This window comes from Amphiprion ocellaris, chromosome 18, assembly GCF_022539595.1.
Source record: "Amphiprion ocellaris isolate individual 3 ecotype Okinawa chromosome 18, ASM2253959v1, whole genome shotgun sequence".
NCBI lineage: Eukaryota > Metazoa > Chordata > Actinopteri > Pomacentridae > Amphiprion > Amphiprion ocellaris.
Genome location: NC_072783.1, coordinates 9,031,076 through 9,047,442, shown reverse-complemented (window position 1 = coordinate 9,047,442; position 16,367 = coordinate 9,031,076). Strand labels below are relative to the sequence as shown.

At 37.0% G+C, this 16,367-nt stretch overlaps 1 protein-coding gene across 2 annotated transcripts in view; it reads left to right on the top strand.

Annotated features, from left to right (window-relative positions):
* aatkb (apoptosis-associated tyrosine kinase b) overlaps positions 1 to 16,367 on the top strand; it is a 99,172-nt gene that overhangs the window by 58,120 nt on the left and 24,685 nt on the right. For both annotated transcript variants that reach the window (XM_023280967.3, XM_023280969.3), the window contains one exon: positions 7,506 to 7,647. In XM_023280967.3, the coding sequence (XP_023136735.2) occupies positions 7,506 to 7,647 (142 nt within the window). The remainder of the gene's footprint in view (positions 1 to 7,505; positions 7,648 to 16,367) is intronic.

Here is a 16,367-nt window from a genome sequence, read left to right as displayed (position 1 = left end):
GGACAAATTTTGGAGTCATTTTAGAAATGTTTTTGTCATTTTAGAAAAGAATTGGGTTATTTTGGACAAATTTAGTTGAGGGAAAACTTGCCTTCTCTTCACTTGAGTCATTTTTAAAAAGTTTTTGATAATTTTGGATACAATTTTAGTAATTTTAGAGATGTTTTAGACAAATTTTGAATAACTTGGGACAAATTTTCATACTTTATTAGGATTTTGTACATGAATGATTTGAAATTTTATGGCTCCAATTCTGGAATGACCCACATTTTCTTTTAAGAAAATACTACACAGATTATTTCATTTCTGCTGCAGCAGGAGCAAAATCATCAAGAATGCATCTCAAATTTGATGATTTGCTTCTTTTCTGTTTGATATCATTTCCATATTGGTGAGTTTTGGACTCTTTTTTGGGGGGGGGACAGAACATCTTGAAAAGCTCTCAGTGTTTCAGGACAGAAAGATGAGGACTGTAGGAAAATGTGATTTGGGACATTTTTCATTGGTGAAAATTAGTTTTGCCAGTATATCCATCTGTCTGGTTGCCTTCAGGTCACAGATTAGAGAGCTGCCTCGCTGCTTTTATCTACATAACAAATAACCCCAAAGATTCCTTTAAAGCAAAAATGTATAGATGATTAAGTTTCTGCAGCAGTAAAGCAGCAGCTCTAGATGTGGCTGCAAAAGACAGGAGCAAGAGCTATTTTATTCATGCATAATTTGCACACATCATTCAAATTTATCTCTGTCTCTTAAACTTCTTCATTTGATTCCTCTGATTTTTCTTCATTTGCAAGATAAGAGCATAAGACACTTAAATTAACCTTAAACCCTTAATTATTAACTCTTTAAAGGCTAAAACCCACCAGCAGGTTTGAAAAGCACATTTTTGTACAAAATTTTAAAAAAAATATATCACCAAAATTAAACCATTTATCAGAGCCAGAAACTGTAAAAAATGAAAAAAAATCACAGGATTTTCATCTTTTCAACAGTCCTTGAACTAATTATCCGTGATGTGCAGCTCCACTGGGAAAAATAACCAAATCTAAGCTCAAAATTGTGAAAGTCACTACATTCTACTTGTTTCATTTAAGAATTCACCAAAAAAATAAACTGTTTGCACCAGATCTTGTGAAAAGCCAAAAGAATCTAAGCTCTTTGGTGGAAAATCAAACCTTCTGGATGAATAAAATAAATGCAGCATGGCTCAGAAACAGTGAACAGAGGAGCAAGTTGTTGGAGATACATTCAGCATGGTGAAACGTCTTTCTACAGATGATGAGCAGAGCAGAGAGAAAAAGTCTGGAGAGTAAATTTTAGACAAAACGACCATAAACTGGACAGATTAGACACAAACTGAGAGCAGGGAGACAGAAAGATGAGACAAAATGACCACAATGGAACATAAAACGATGATGAAATTTTGCTAGTTTGCAGCCTTAAATCCACAGATAAGAGAGCTGCATCGCTCCTCTTGTCTGACTATTGCATGAAAGTATTTCTCAAAAGATTCCTTCAGAGGAAAACACACATCAATAATTTGATTCCTGCAGCAGCAGCAGCTCTGGATGAGGCTGCAAACAACCACGATACAGAGCAGAAGCAGAATCATCAAGAATGCATCTCAGATCAGATGATTTGCTTCTTGTCTGTTTTATTGTTGAGTTTTGGACTGTTTGCAGGAAAGAACAGCTTGAAAATGTCACTTTGGATTCTGGAAAGGCAGATTTTTGGACCAAAAGGAACCTCAGTCAATTGAAGTGGCATCAAATATTCATTATTTGCAGCTCAGGTTTGGTAAACTTTGCTGCAGGATTTATACTACTGTTCAAAAGCTTGGGGTCACTCAGACAATTTCATGTTTTCCATGAAAGGAAAGGAAAGGAAAGGAACAGGTAGTGTACATGAATTAAAGTTGCTCTATATTAGTTAACGCTGCTTTAAATGAGTTAAAGTGGCTCTACATTAGTTGCCCTATCTTAGCCAAAATGGATATTATTTTTTGAAGTTGCTCTATGATAAAGTTGCTCTAAATGAGTTAAAGTTGCTTTTAATTTTTAAAGTTGCTCTATATTAGCTAAAGTTGGCTAATCTTAGCCAAAATTGATATTATAAGTTAAAGTTTTTCTATATTAAAGTTGCTCTAAATGAGTTAAAGTTGCTTTATATTAGCTAAAGTTGGCCTATTTTAGCCAAAATTGATATTATTAGTTAATGTTGCTCTATATTAAAATTACTCTAAATGAGTTAAAGTTGACCTACGCTACCGTTCAAAAGTTTGGGGTCACTCAGACAGTTTCATGTTTTCCATGAAAACTCCCACTTTTATCCATGTGCTAACGTAACTGCACAAGGGTTTTCTAATCATCAATGAGCCTTTCAACACCATTAGCTAACACAATGTAGCATTAGAACACAGGAGTGATGGTTGCTGGAAATGTTCCTCTGTACCTCTATGGAGATATTCCATTAAAAATCAGCTGTTTCCAGCTAGAATAGTCATTTACCACATTAACAATGTCTACACTGGATTTATCATTCATTTAATGTCATCTTCATTGAAAAAAATGTTTTTCTTTCAGAAGTAAAGACATTTCTAAGTGACCCCAAACTTTTGAACAGTATTGTGTGTAGTGACTGTGTGTATGGTGTAAGTGTGTGAGTGACAGAGTGTGTGAGAGTGAAACCACATGTTGAATGGGAGGGCGAGCAGGGCCGTGTGAAGGTTTGGATCTGCAGCAGAGGGCGGGTGTTAGTGTGTGTGTTAGTGTGTGTGTTAGTGTGTGCGTTAGCGTGTGGACAGGATGAAGCGTGACATGGAGGTGTTTATGTGTGCATGTGTTTGTGTGGGTGCTACAGAGGGCTGCTGCAGGTCACATTTTTCCAGCGATGGGACTCTTCTGCTCTCCAGCTCCCATCTAAGACGCTCTTATTCTGACATCCGGTCGGTGGACGAAGCCAGATCTCTCCTCGCTGTCGTCGTCGTCGTTCGGCAGACTGAGAGAATCTTTGAGGAGCTCATCAATGTAACATGAAAGAAACCTAAAAAAAAAAAAAAAAACCCTCATACAAACAGAATAACACATAAAAATGCACCTGAATCTGAGCTTCAAGGTGATTTTACAAAACACAAGAAAGTTAAAAGCAAAACTGTAAAACCTGACACTGGTAAACTGTTAAAAAAAAAAAAAACGAAATTTTGTCGGAACTTAAAGGCAGCTTGAAACTATTTACAGTATTATTACTGTATTTTTATTTACAGTATTAGCACCTAGCATTACTGTATTCTCTGGAGATGTCCAATTAAGTTTCTGTCTTCCAGTCTGATGCCAGTCATTTGGTATTTAGTATCCACCGATACCATTTTCCCTACATAACACACACTTCAAGTACATTATAGTTACTAAAATCAATCCAATATACAGCATGTACTTGACAACTGAGTAGCTCTGCAATGCATTAAGGCAAAAAAAACTGTAACCTAGATGGTGTCAAACAGAAATAGTCTGCAAAATAACAGTTCAAAATAATCATTTAGAATTTTTTAAATCCATGCTCCTTGTGAAGCCTGGATCAGTGCTGATCATTAATATCAAACTGGGACATCCCCACTATTCTCATTTGCAGTTTTAGTTCAGTTTTTCATTCAGAGTTTCATTTAATTTAGACTAAATTAACATTTTTAATTATAGTACAGCACTGTAAACCTTTTTCCCCCTCACCAAAAGCGATAAGCTGCTAATTTGTCCTTAAATATGTTTTTTAATTGGTGAACATCCACTCATTAAAAGTGCAAATTACACATTTGTTCATGTCCTGTAATTCTGTATATATATTGTTCTTTTTGTAAACTTACTGGGAAACCAACAACAAAACTTTGTGTTGATAAGAAACATCCATAATATTGATATATGGTTCATATTAAGAAACTTCTTGTTATTCCAAGCAACCTTTTAACAGTTAATGTTGGGATTAAGTCTTATTTTTTTGGCCCCAAGCTTAAGTAAAAGTACCACTACAGCAAAATATATCTCCATTATAAGAAAAAGTACTGCATGAGAAGTAAAAGTACAAAAAAGTAGTTGTCCCTCTGACTGATATTTTCATATGTTTGATTATTAATAAGTGCATCAGTATGTCAGTAGCATTTTATTTTTGCAGCTGTTGCACATTTGAAATAGTTTATATCCAGTTTTTATATTCAGGGACAGAAGATAAATCCAGCGGCTCGAAACATGAGTCATGGGAAGAGAAGAAGAAGAAGAAGAAAAGCTCTGATGCAAAAATCTGTTCCCAGTTTTTGGACTTGGATGTTGGATCATTCAAGCGTTTATCGAAATGAAACCATGTGTGAAATTTCGAGGGGGAAAAAAAATCACTTTTTGGTGGAGCTGAAATGTGGATCAGCATTGTGAAAGAAACCAGGTCTGGAAAACCCTGGTTTAATCTTTAATATGTGTTGCATTTTAACAGCTTTTTATGTAATCTTTCCATCATCTTAAAGGTAGTTTCAGTTGTTAAGATAAATGTAGGAGAGAAGAAAGTATAATTCACTGCCTGTCCAAAAAAAAGTTGTACACTCTAATATTTCATTAGACTCCCTTTAACTCTGAGAACGACACACATTCGCCATGGCATCGTTTCGATAAGCTTCTGCAATGTCACAACAGCCCAGAGTTGCATTCATTTTCTACCAAGATCTTACATTGATGATGGGAGAGTCGGACCGCTCCACAACATCCCAAAGATTGTTTGGCTGAGGTCTGGACTCTGTGGAGGACGATTCATCTCATGCTCCCTGATCCACTCATTCACAATATGAGCCCCATGAATCCTGGCATCATCATCTTGGAACATGTCCATGTCATCAGGGAAGAAAAACTCCATTGATGGAAAGACCTGGTCATTCAGTATATTCAGGTAGTCAGCTGACCTCATTCTTTGGGAACATAATGTTGCTGAACCTGACCAACCCCAGATCATAACTCTAACCCCCACAGGCTGGTAGACACTAGCCATGATGAGGGCATCATTTCATCTGCCTCTCTTCTTACCCTGATGCCCCCATCACTCTGGAACAGGGTAAATCTGGACTCATCAGACCACATGACCACATTTTTGGCTGCGGGGTGTTATTTCTTCCCTTTGTGGGATCCTTCCTGCCTTTTCCCTCCACTCTGACAGATGTCAACTTGCTCCGGCAGCCACTTCTGACTAATTAAATTGAAAGAAGTCGCTCTTAATATTCCTCCTTTCTGTTCAGTTCCTTCTGAAGCACAATCTAATTAACACACAATAGGAGATCCTCCCTGGCGGAGACGTGAGTGTGACACCGATCCTTCTAATCCACTCAGAGTTGTGAGGACTTATTGATCGCCGGTGCCACTCAGGGCCTGTGAAGCTGAGCGATTGGATCAAGTTGCAGTAAATCGCCTCCTTCCCCTCCGTCTGCTGTCTTGTGAATGTGCTCGTTGTCGATTTCGTGTGAAAATATTTCAAAAAGAGGACATTCTCTGTGAGTAAAAAGGAGCTCTTCCCTGTTTCCAACACCAGCAGGCTTATCTGTGAAACACAGGATTGAGCTTCATGTAATCTCAGAGCTAATAATCTCTGGACATGACAGACCAGCTTTGTTTACACTGTGACTCTCCAACAGTCTCACAAACAGCTCAGCCGAGCCAGGACAGCTTGCTTCAAAATATCATCAGCTTTCTGCCTTTTATTAGGCGGCACTGTTAAATATTACACACAAATTACAGTGATCTGCTGCTGAATGTTCAGAAAACAGAAAGTAACACCATGAATCGAGGAGGTACAGGCGTGTAAATCAGTACTGGAAAGACATTAGACTGAGAAGTTTAATCATTTCAAGCTAAAAACTAAAGAATCAGAATCAGAAAAAGCTTTATTGCCAAGTGGGCTCACAAGGAATTTGTCTTGGTAACTGAAACTTACGGAAAGTTTGTTAGACGACATGATAGCAACAGGATTGGCAAGTAATAAATATAAAATATAAATATGAAGGCCTAATAAATAGAACAGTCTAAAAAAACTAGATACAGTAGCTTCCTAAGGCCTGAGCTTTGGTTGGGTTGGCATTTTAGATTTCTTCTATTTGTTTGGAATAAGGAGTAACCAATAAATATATTCATCAAATAATATCTAATATCTGATTATTATATTTTATTGTATATATTATTATTACTATTATTACAAAAACGAGTTAAAATTGCTCTATATTATTTAAAGTTGCCCAAAAATGAGTTAAAGTTTAGATAACTCTACACTTAATTGAGTTTAGTTTAGATAATTAGTTCAAAGTTGTTTTGTGAGTTTTAAAATCAGAAAACCAGCTGAGTTTTATTAACTGAAATTAATAAAGCTTGCAATTCTTAACTTGCAATTTTTATTAATACTTGTTTAGTCGCCTTTAAAAATGTATCTGTTGGAACCTTGCCGATGTCTTGTCCACAGGGTGGAGCTGTTCCTCACTAAAGTCTTGACCAAGCTGCTTTTGTTTTGTCCATAACAGTCATTACCAGTGAACACAGAGTACCAAATTATTGATTTCAATTTAAAATACTCCCACACTTTAGATATTTGAATAGGTGAGTTTTTTCTTCTTTACAACACACTATAGTCAGCATTAATTACATCATTATGTCACTGAGTCACCCCTTCTTTACCATAGTCACCAACTGTAGTTTAATGTTTTTGTGTTTCTTGGGAACATTTTATCTAGATTACTTCAAAATCTACATTGCATTTTTGAGGTTCCACAGCAATGGTTCCACCAAGTTTGAGTTTGATTGGATGAACAGTTGTCAAGAAAACTAAAGAACAGACACACACACATAATTCATCATTTATTAGTGACATGGGGAAAGTTTAAGGAGTTCTTTGCTCTACTTTTCCATCAAGTTTCGCGAATTTCAGCCTGGTAGTTTTTGCGTCATCATGAACACTAGATATAGTGTATATACCAGAATAAATAATCATTAGATATTAAGTTGAACCACGAATAACTCATACGATCGGTTCTGTTAGAGACGTTTTGTCCCAAAGTCAGCACAAAGACAAAGCTGCTGGTGTAATATTATAATGTATGGACTGAAGTCAGCACTGACCTTCATCACTGTTAGCTTTGTTTTCATTATTATGAAAAGAAACCGCCATGATTTAATTTACATGCATTAGCGCACGGCAAATTTCCATCATGAATATTTTCTTCACATTACAAAACACAAGGGAGTCTCTGAAGAGGTTTCGCTCTGATGCGCTGTAATGCATGCTGGGAAAGTCTGCTAAAATGGTAGTTTTGTTTTCTAAGAGTTGAGTGAACTCTCAGCTGTACGTTCAAGTCGAAACACCTCAAGTTAGATGGAGGAGAACGAGTAAAAACTTCTTTTAATGCTTATTTTTGCAGAGTTACCAAACCAGCTGTCAGTCTAACACAAGCAGCCTTTTCCGTTCCATGACCTCGTTGTTTGTTTGTGTTGCAGGAATTCAAGAATGTGGACGGGGAGGAGTACCACGCAGACATGTCCACCTTGGCCTCGCCGGCCTCCCAGGGCAGCCCGGACGTCTACATCCTGCCGCTCACCGAGGTTTCCCTGCCGGTCGCCAAGCAACCAGCTCGATCAGGTGAGTTTGACTTCATGAACTCTGTTTGTTCTTCTTACGGATCCATCTACTGCAGCCAGTAGAGTTTTGTTATGTAGGGAAGTCCTCCACTCTCAACATCACACAAATGGGAAGTTCTAATTTAACTCGAAAGTTTGCAGAGAATGACTCAAATGTAGATGATGTTTCCTTATTTTCAGTGCTGCAGTGTTAGAATAATGTATGCTAAGAATCGTACAGTGAATTTTAAAGAGCTTCTTTTTTCTGCTTTTGGAGGTTTTTACAGTTCCATAAGTGGGATTTATAACTGCTCTTTGTGCATGTAAATGCAAACTTAGACCAACAAGAGTTTTTTTCTCATATTGGAAATCCTGCTGTTTACCTGCCAGAAACACATAGTTTAAAACACCTAGGTTTTACCTCCGTGACTTATCGATGTCAATGTGTAGCTCATTTGCATAATTAGCAGTTTGTTTGGTCCTTAAATTAAAAGCTACGTCTTTATACTCACAGATCTGGTGTTACAGTACAGAACCAATGCAGCCTTCTCAGTTGGCAACACTTTAAGTGAACATAGAAGTTTTTTTTTTTTGCAAAACTGAGGATGAGTTTTGTTTTGTTTTTTAAATTTTCCAATAAAAAAATGTGCGTAAAAATATGTTATGTTAAAATCGTAAAGTTATATTAACTGAAATTAAGAAAACTTGCAAGCTCTTGCCATTCTTATTCACGATTTTTATTAATATTCGTTTAGTCCCTGTTACAAATGTATCTGTTGGAACACCACAGGGTGGTGCTGTTCCTCGCTACAGTCTTGACCAAGCTGCTTTTGTTTTGTCCATAGCAGTCTTTTACAGCGAATACAGAGTACCAAATTGTTGATTTCAGTCTAAAATACTCCCACACTTTCAATAATCAGATAGGTGAGTTTTTTTCTTCTTTGCAACACACCATAGTCATCATTAATTACATCATTATGTCACCGACTCGCCCCTTCTTTACCATAGTCACCAACTGTAATTTAATGTTTTTGTTTTTGTGTTTCTCGGGAACATTTTATCTGAATGACTTCAGAATCTACACTGCATTTTCAAGGTTCCATGGTAATGGTCCCACCAAGTTTGAGGTCGATCGAAAGAACAGTTGTCAAGAAAACCAAAGAACAGACACACACACATCGAAAATCCTTCATTTATTAGTGATGTTACCACTTGTGACGGCTTCGTTCGTGCCTTCTAACTCACACGTGTTGTTCTTCACTGATGCAAACCTCGCTGAAGCTTTGCAGAAGTGCCAGAGTGTTACGTTTGCAGGGTGTGAGAGTAAAAGTAAGAGTGAGGAGAGTTGTGTGTCCCTGGAGTGAACGCCGCCCTGACAACTGGCCTCGGTCAGCCGGGCCTCCACCTATCCCACAATCCCTCGCTGCAGGTCCCAGCAGAATGAACTCTTTAACTTTCTCCCACAAACATCTGCCCGTTGCGTAATCGCGTCCATGCGGCCGGCCTACGCTGCTGTTTGTCGGTATGCGAGGCATGCGGGAGCACAAAACCCCAGTGAGAGTATCCCTGCTTCGCTCTTTCTTTCTGTAGCATCTGCTGCCGTGTGACAATAGTCCTCGTTGTGTGTTAATGGATCCGATGCTGCCCGATAAACTTACGACACCGGAGTGTGGTGAGACATAATGGATCTGACCCGCTCAAACAGATGCAAATGTGCAAAACTTAAAGGGCTCTTTCACCAAAGTCACAAAGAACATGCTCTTTGTCTTATTCCTTGCAGATTGCTTTTATTTGCTCAAAGATAAAAAACTAAAGGAGGTCAATGTGAGGAATGTTACTAGAATTTCATTTGTGGTGCTACATGTGTTGGAAAAACCAACAAAATAGTTTCTGGTGGGAGAAGTTTCACACCAAAAAAAGTATTATTTCACAAAGAAGGCTGTAAAATAGTTTTTTTTAGAGGCTTTTCTTGTGAGTCAGCCCAGAAAACAACCGGACTTTTGTGGTTAGAATTCACACAGGGGTTTGTTAACCAAAACCAAGATCTTTTCTTAAACTTAACCAGGGAGTGTTGTAGCACAAATAAAAGCAAAATGTGACAGAAAACACCGCAAAGTGTAAAAACAAAAGGTCCCACACTGGATTCCAACTCCAGCCTCCTTGGAGTTCGGTTAATCCCACCAACACCTCCTTATTGTTCCTGTTTTCATGCCAACAACAAAGCAAACTTGCAAGTTACGCAATGTGGATGCAGGCGAATAAAGGCAAGTTTATTTTATATATCACATTTTATGCACGAATGCAGTCCTAATTGCTGTGAAAATGGAATTAGAGTGTTTAAAATGGAAGAAAAAGCTACCTAAAGGTGCATGGTAGCGCTCAAACTTTAAGAAAAAAAAGCAAGAAAAAGAACGAATTTAAAGATGAAGTAGGAAAATAAAGAATAACAGTGGGACAGATTTCTTAATAGTATATACAAGTTTTAACCAGAGTTTATAGAATATGGAAAAATTGCACATATATTAACTCTCCGAACCACAAAAGCTGCCAGTAGGTTTGAAAGTCTTTAAAAAATCGCCAAGATTACACCATTTTTTGGAGACAGAAACTGTAAAACACACTGAAATGTCAGCTTTTCAATTTTCCCACAGTCGTTGAACTAATCGTATGTGAAATCTAAGCTTTAAAATGTCATTTTATTTTCCATAACTGAATTAAAAATTCATCAAAAATAAACAATTTGCGCCAGATTCTGTTAAAAACAAAAAAATTTCTGTACTCAGCTGCGACTGTCAAAAATTTTGAAACTATTCAGATGAACTGGAGGCTGTGTAATCACTGATAAATGGAGAGAAAACAAATTATAAATGTAAGCAGTAGAAAATCCATAGAAAATGTATGTTTTTTTCTGGTATTGGTAGCATCTGTCCAGTGTTTTTTTTTTTTTTTTTCAATCTTTGCAAAATAAATATTTAAAGAAATCCAACTTTTGTATAATTTCTGTGATTCTAAATTCTCTCTGCTTCTGCCAGTGGTTGTATTGTTTCCATGGAGGAAAATCTCACAACTTTACAGCCTTTTTTTGTGTGAAACAAATACATTTTGTGTCGCTGTTGCACATTTTTGTCTGCATTGTTCCTCAAATCCCCCAGTTATTAACACTCAGTCTGTCTGTGTTCACCATTCGGGATAAGTGGGAAAATATTTTCTCGCTATCGTGTGATTTGGGTGAACTGACCCTTTAACATGTGTGTTGTCCTCTGTGGATAATAGAAACCATATGGCTGCTCGTGTAGCGGCGTTCGGGGATTCATTACTGCACCTTCAGGACGGCCTCGCCCGCTGACATCATGAGAGGATATTGATTCTTGAGTTTAAAGAGAAACGTCTTTTCTCAGAATCTTGTCCGTTTTCTTCTTGTTTATCCTGTGACCTTGTCAAGCTCAAGTTTATTTATATACCTTCACTCAAATGCAGCTTGCAGTTCCGCAACTGCAAAACTTAACGTTCTGCAACAGAGTGGAGGAAAGAATAACACGGAGAAGCAAAGCTCTAAGGCTCATTCCAGAATTGGAGGACATTTGGCCTTCAAAATGTTGGAAAAATAAACCTCTTTTAGAATTTTCTGCTCCATAATCATCAGTAGATAATAAACTATCAAAGGCTTGGTTGGCTCAGCTTACACATCAATGGTACCATTTTTATTCCAAGTTTTATTTGTTGTTTGCTAACCCTGCTGTAATCACAGTAAAGCCGTGCGTCCACTTGATGTGTTTTTCCCACATGTAAACACGTTGCATGTGAAAATCACCCGTAGGGTGGGCAGTCACTACCTGGTCACATAACAGCACTTTCAGCTTGAGTCCGGCAGATGCGTCGAACCAACATAGCAGCTCGGCTGCAAACTTTCTCTTGTTATATATTCTCTTATTTCAAAAACACTTCAGCGAAAAATATTTCTGAAAGCATCTGAGGCAAGAAATAATCTGTGCAGCAGCTGAATCTGTCCTTGTTTTAGTTCAATAACGGCTAGTTTAGACATTTGACGAAAGTATCATGATGCTTGGAATCTCTGCACACCGCATCAAATTTGCACAAAGTAGAAGTTGAGTCTACTTTATGCAAATGAGATGCAACCCGCTCCGGGGAAACACACTGGATCGCAGCTCGAAACGCACTGCAACCGGACAAACATGCAGCATGCGATGCGTTTCGAGCGGAGGTCCAACGCATCGCGAAACTTTCGTCAAACATCCAAACTAGCTGTCGTTGAACTAAAATGACTCTGCAAAGGCAGAGGTTATTTCTTGCCTCAAATGCTTTCAGAAATACTTTTCACTGAAGTGTTTTCAAAATAAAAGAGAAAGTTTGCAGCCGAGCCGCCATGTTGGTCCGATGCATCTGCCAGACTCAATCTGAAAGCGCGGTCATGTGACCAGGTAGTGACTGCCCACCGTACAGGTGATTTTCAGATGCGGCACGTTTACATGTGGGAAAAATGCATCTAGTGGACACACGGCTTAACAGGGCTGCTAATCCATGCTAATGTTAGCTTTCTCTCAGCAGTAGAAGCTAGATATTTATCTAGCTGTTACTGCTGACCAAGAGGACAAACTGACTCATGGAAAACAGTCAAAAGAATTAGTCTGATCCTGGTAATATGAGGTAGAGTGAGACATTCAATCAAGGCTGACAATGGGATGAAAATATGAAAAATAGAAGAGGGGACATAGCTTTGCTCTACCCATTCTTTAGGAAAACTGTTTGATGACGTTAATTCCAGCATTTCATGTGATTCACTGTTTTCTTCCTCTACCAGCTAAAAGGTTATAACAGGGTTGTTGTGGGACACGTTCCATGCATACCAATTATTATTTCAAATATTATGTTGATTAAAAAGTGTTCCAGCAATTACAAGAGACATTAATGATAAAATGAAACAAAAAAAGTAGATTTAAATTTAATTTTAACTGTTTTATTTGAGATTCAATTTGGTCATCAGTGGGGGTGGGGCAAGAGGAAAATGGTATTTTAGGTACTTCTTTGGTATTTTAAAAAGTATTTTCAAACATTCTTTCCTCTTAGATTTTTTTAGATTTGGTCTCAGGACAAGAACATTTACACAACAACTGAATGTTTTAGTATTTTCTACATGGATTATTTGAAATTTGATGGGTGGGACGTAAAATGTCCTCCAATTGTGGAATGACCCGTAAAATAAAACGTACTTTATTTTATGAGAATAAAAAGGCCTGGAGGCGGCCTTTGGACTCAGATTAGCAGCTGGAGTAGAACCTGTGAGTAAACGCGGTTGCTTCCAGCCAATGTTTTCCATCTCTGGCATCGTCCTGCTGAGCTCTGAGGCCGTCGATGGACCGTGAGGATAGGTGGAGCTCTGATGGGACTCTAGTGCTGCAGGAGTTTGGCTCCAGTCGGAGGCCCGGTTCCTGCAGGAGCCGCCCCGATGCAGCTGTTCAGCGCTGCAGGCTGCACAGTAAAGACTAATGGGGATCACACCCACTCAGAGGAGACACGAGAACACACAAAAACCCCAAAAGATGAGGAGTCGCAGCAGCAAAACGAGTCCGGTTCTCATGTTCTTGTGCACTGTGGTGAATATTTATCATTTAATTAGCAGCACTGATGATAATTTTCACTCCTGATTCATGTCAAAATGTTCATTTAACAGATTTGTACAACTATTTTGACATGTTATAATCTATATTTTCACATTTTCTGATTTACAGATATCCTTATTTTAATTAAAGATGCCACTAATAGTTTTCTTAATAGTAAAAACAATGATTAATCAGAAAACATTTTAAGAATGTTAAGGCGTAATGGTCTAAGAATGTTATCAGCAAATATGCCTTTAGGGAATGCAGCTTTATAAAAAAGAAAAGAACAAAAAACTCACCATGAAAACTTCACTAGAACTGTCTAAGTACATTTTTAGAACAAGAAAAGATAACTTAGAATTGACATTTCTGCCAGTGAATTGTTGATATCAATGATTAGCATTTTGACAAATTAGAAATGAACTGTACATATAATTAATTAGAATTTCTTCCAGTAAAATTACAATATTGATATTTGGAATTATAACACGTCAAATTATAGAAATAATTATATTGAGTAATTGAGTTTGAATAGAAGTCAATAGTAAAAGCTGATATCTGCATTGGATGTTTCAGAAATTCATTTTTGATATTTTTAATTAGAATTGCCAACAAAAACTACATTATGAAAATGTATCTTAACTTAAACCAATTAAGAAGTATTTTTTCTTCATATATCTACAATTGTTATTATATTTATTGATTAAATCTTAAAACGGGCTGACCTCCACTTCCGAATGAACATTACGACCACCCAGAAATGAATTGTAGATATTTTAATTAGAATTTCTGCTAGTAAAAATTACACTACGGATACTTAGAATTATAACACGTCAAAATTAAATTGATAGAAATCTGTAACCGAGTTTGAACAGACGTCAATAGTAAAAGGTGACTAATTGTATTCAACCCTTTAAGACCTACCATTGTGCAAATCCGCCAGGACATATTCTTACATTTTTACATACTGTAGTGGAATTTTTGGAATATTTTTATTTGCTTTACATCAAAATAACCCTTACATCCCAAGTTTTATTAATATGTGTTGACTTATGTCTTAACTACTACAATAAATTGCTTAAAAGTGCAATAAACCTTAAAAAAAATTTTTGTTTTTGTTTTTTTAAAAACATATATATTTCAAAATAAAGAAATTGCATAGCTGTATCCCTCAAGTTTTTAAAACAGCTGCACAACATCCCGTGGTCTCGTTTATAAAGATTTTTGTTTTGTGCGCTTTATTGCGTATTTTTACAAACCCATCACTGCAATGAAAGAGCGCTCTGAGACCTGGTGAATGTGTGAAATGTTAGTCTAACTCCCCAGATTTTAGATGAAAAAAGAATGATCGATCTTTCTTATCTGGTTTCAAATCTACCACAATCAAAAATGAATATGTGATCGCTGGGCTCTTCAGGGTTAAGGCTACAAGTATCTATTGCGGACATTTCCAATGATGAGAATGCAATTGTCGACATCTACATTTTGACTAATGAGAAATGAATTGTAGATGTATTTATTTAGAATTTCTGCTGGTGAAACTTCTAATTCTAACACGTCAAACTATAGAAATCTATGAATGAGTTTGAATAGAAATCAATAGTAAAAGCTGATATAACTGAGTAGTAATGAAATACAGATATTTGGCATGGACATTTCCACTAGTAAGAAATGAATTGTAGACATTTTTTAATTAGAACTGCCATCAAAAACTACATTATGAATATGTCTGTTGACTTCAAACCAATTAAGACGTGTTATTTTCTGCATATATCTACAATTGCTGTTACATTTATTGATTAAATCCTACAACGGGCTCACCTCCACCTCGCTATTATTTCTAACTGAGTTACATAACAAAGGATGGGAAAACGTAACGCACAACTTTACATGGAGGTACGAGTGCCCATCACCTGAGCAGAGATGGACCATGATGCACTGGGCTCGGAGGGGATAATGGGAATTCCATTTGCCTCTGAGTGATTTAGCTGCTGTGCATCTCACTAAAGACTTCCTGGCAACCGCGGCGCTAAATCTGGACGTGAGACGCTCGGCGGCATAAAGCTCAGAGGATCCCAGACAGAATTGAGTTAGTATATTGGCTGTGAAGAGATCTTAACAGGGGGGGATTCTGGGTATTTTCGGCTTAGATTACAATGCATTCAGTGTCGGTCATAATGGAGCAGATAGTCAGTGAGAGACAAACAGTAGATGTGAAGGATTTTCTAGTGAAATAGTCATGAAAAAGTGTGGAAATTTTGACATTAAATGTTAAAAACAATCTTTCAGACGCATAAACACAATCTCCTGTCAAATTCAACAAATATTACTTGATTTTTTGGCCCAATAATGTATCATGTTCGCCTCATTGTTCCACCAGAAGTAAGGATTTGGTAGATTTATGCAAGTGAAGTAGTCATGACAAAGTGTAGAAATGTTGAAAAAGTCCTCATTTATGATGTTATAAAATGATCTGGAAGCTCTTTTAGATGCACAAACACAATCTCTTTTTCAAATTCAACAAATATTACTCTAATTTGGTTTTTTTTTGTCCAATAATGCATCAGGTTTTCCTCATTGTTCCACCAGAAATAAGGATTTCGTAGATTTACGCCAGTGAAATAGTCACAAAAAAGTGTGGAAATGTTGATGTTCAATGTTAAAAACAATCTTTTAGGCACATAAACATAATCCCTTTGTTAAATTCAACAGATATTACCCTATTTTGGGGTTTTTTGTTGAATAATGTATCATGTTGGCCTCAATGTTCCATCAGAAGTAAGGATTTTGTAGTTTTCAGCAAGTAAAATAGTCATGAAAAAGTCTGGAAATGTTGAAAAAGTCCTCGTTTACAATGTTAAAAACAATCTGCAAGCTCTTTTCGATGCATAAACACAATCTCCTTGTCAAATTAAACAAATATTGCTCTATTTTGGGGATTTTTTGTCCAATAATTTATCATGTTGGCCTCATTATTCCACCAGAAGTAAGGATTTAGTAGATTTACGCCAGTGAAATAGTCATGAAAAAGTGTGGAAATGTTGATATTTAATGTTAAAAACAATCTTTTAGGCACATCAACACAATCTCCTTGTCAAATTCAACAAATATTACTGTATTTTTG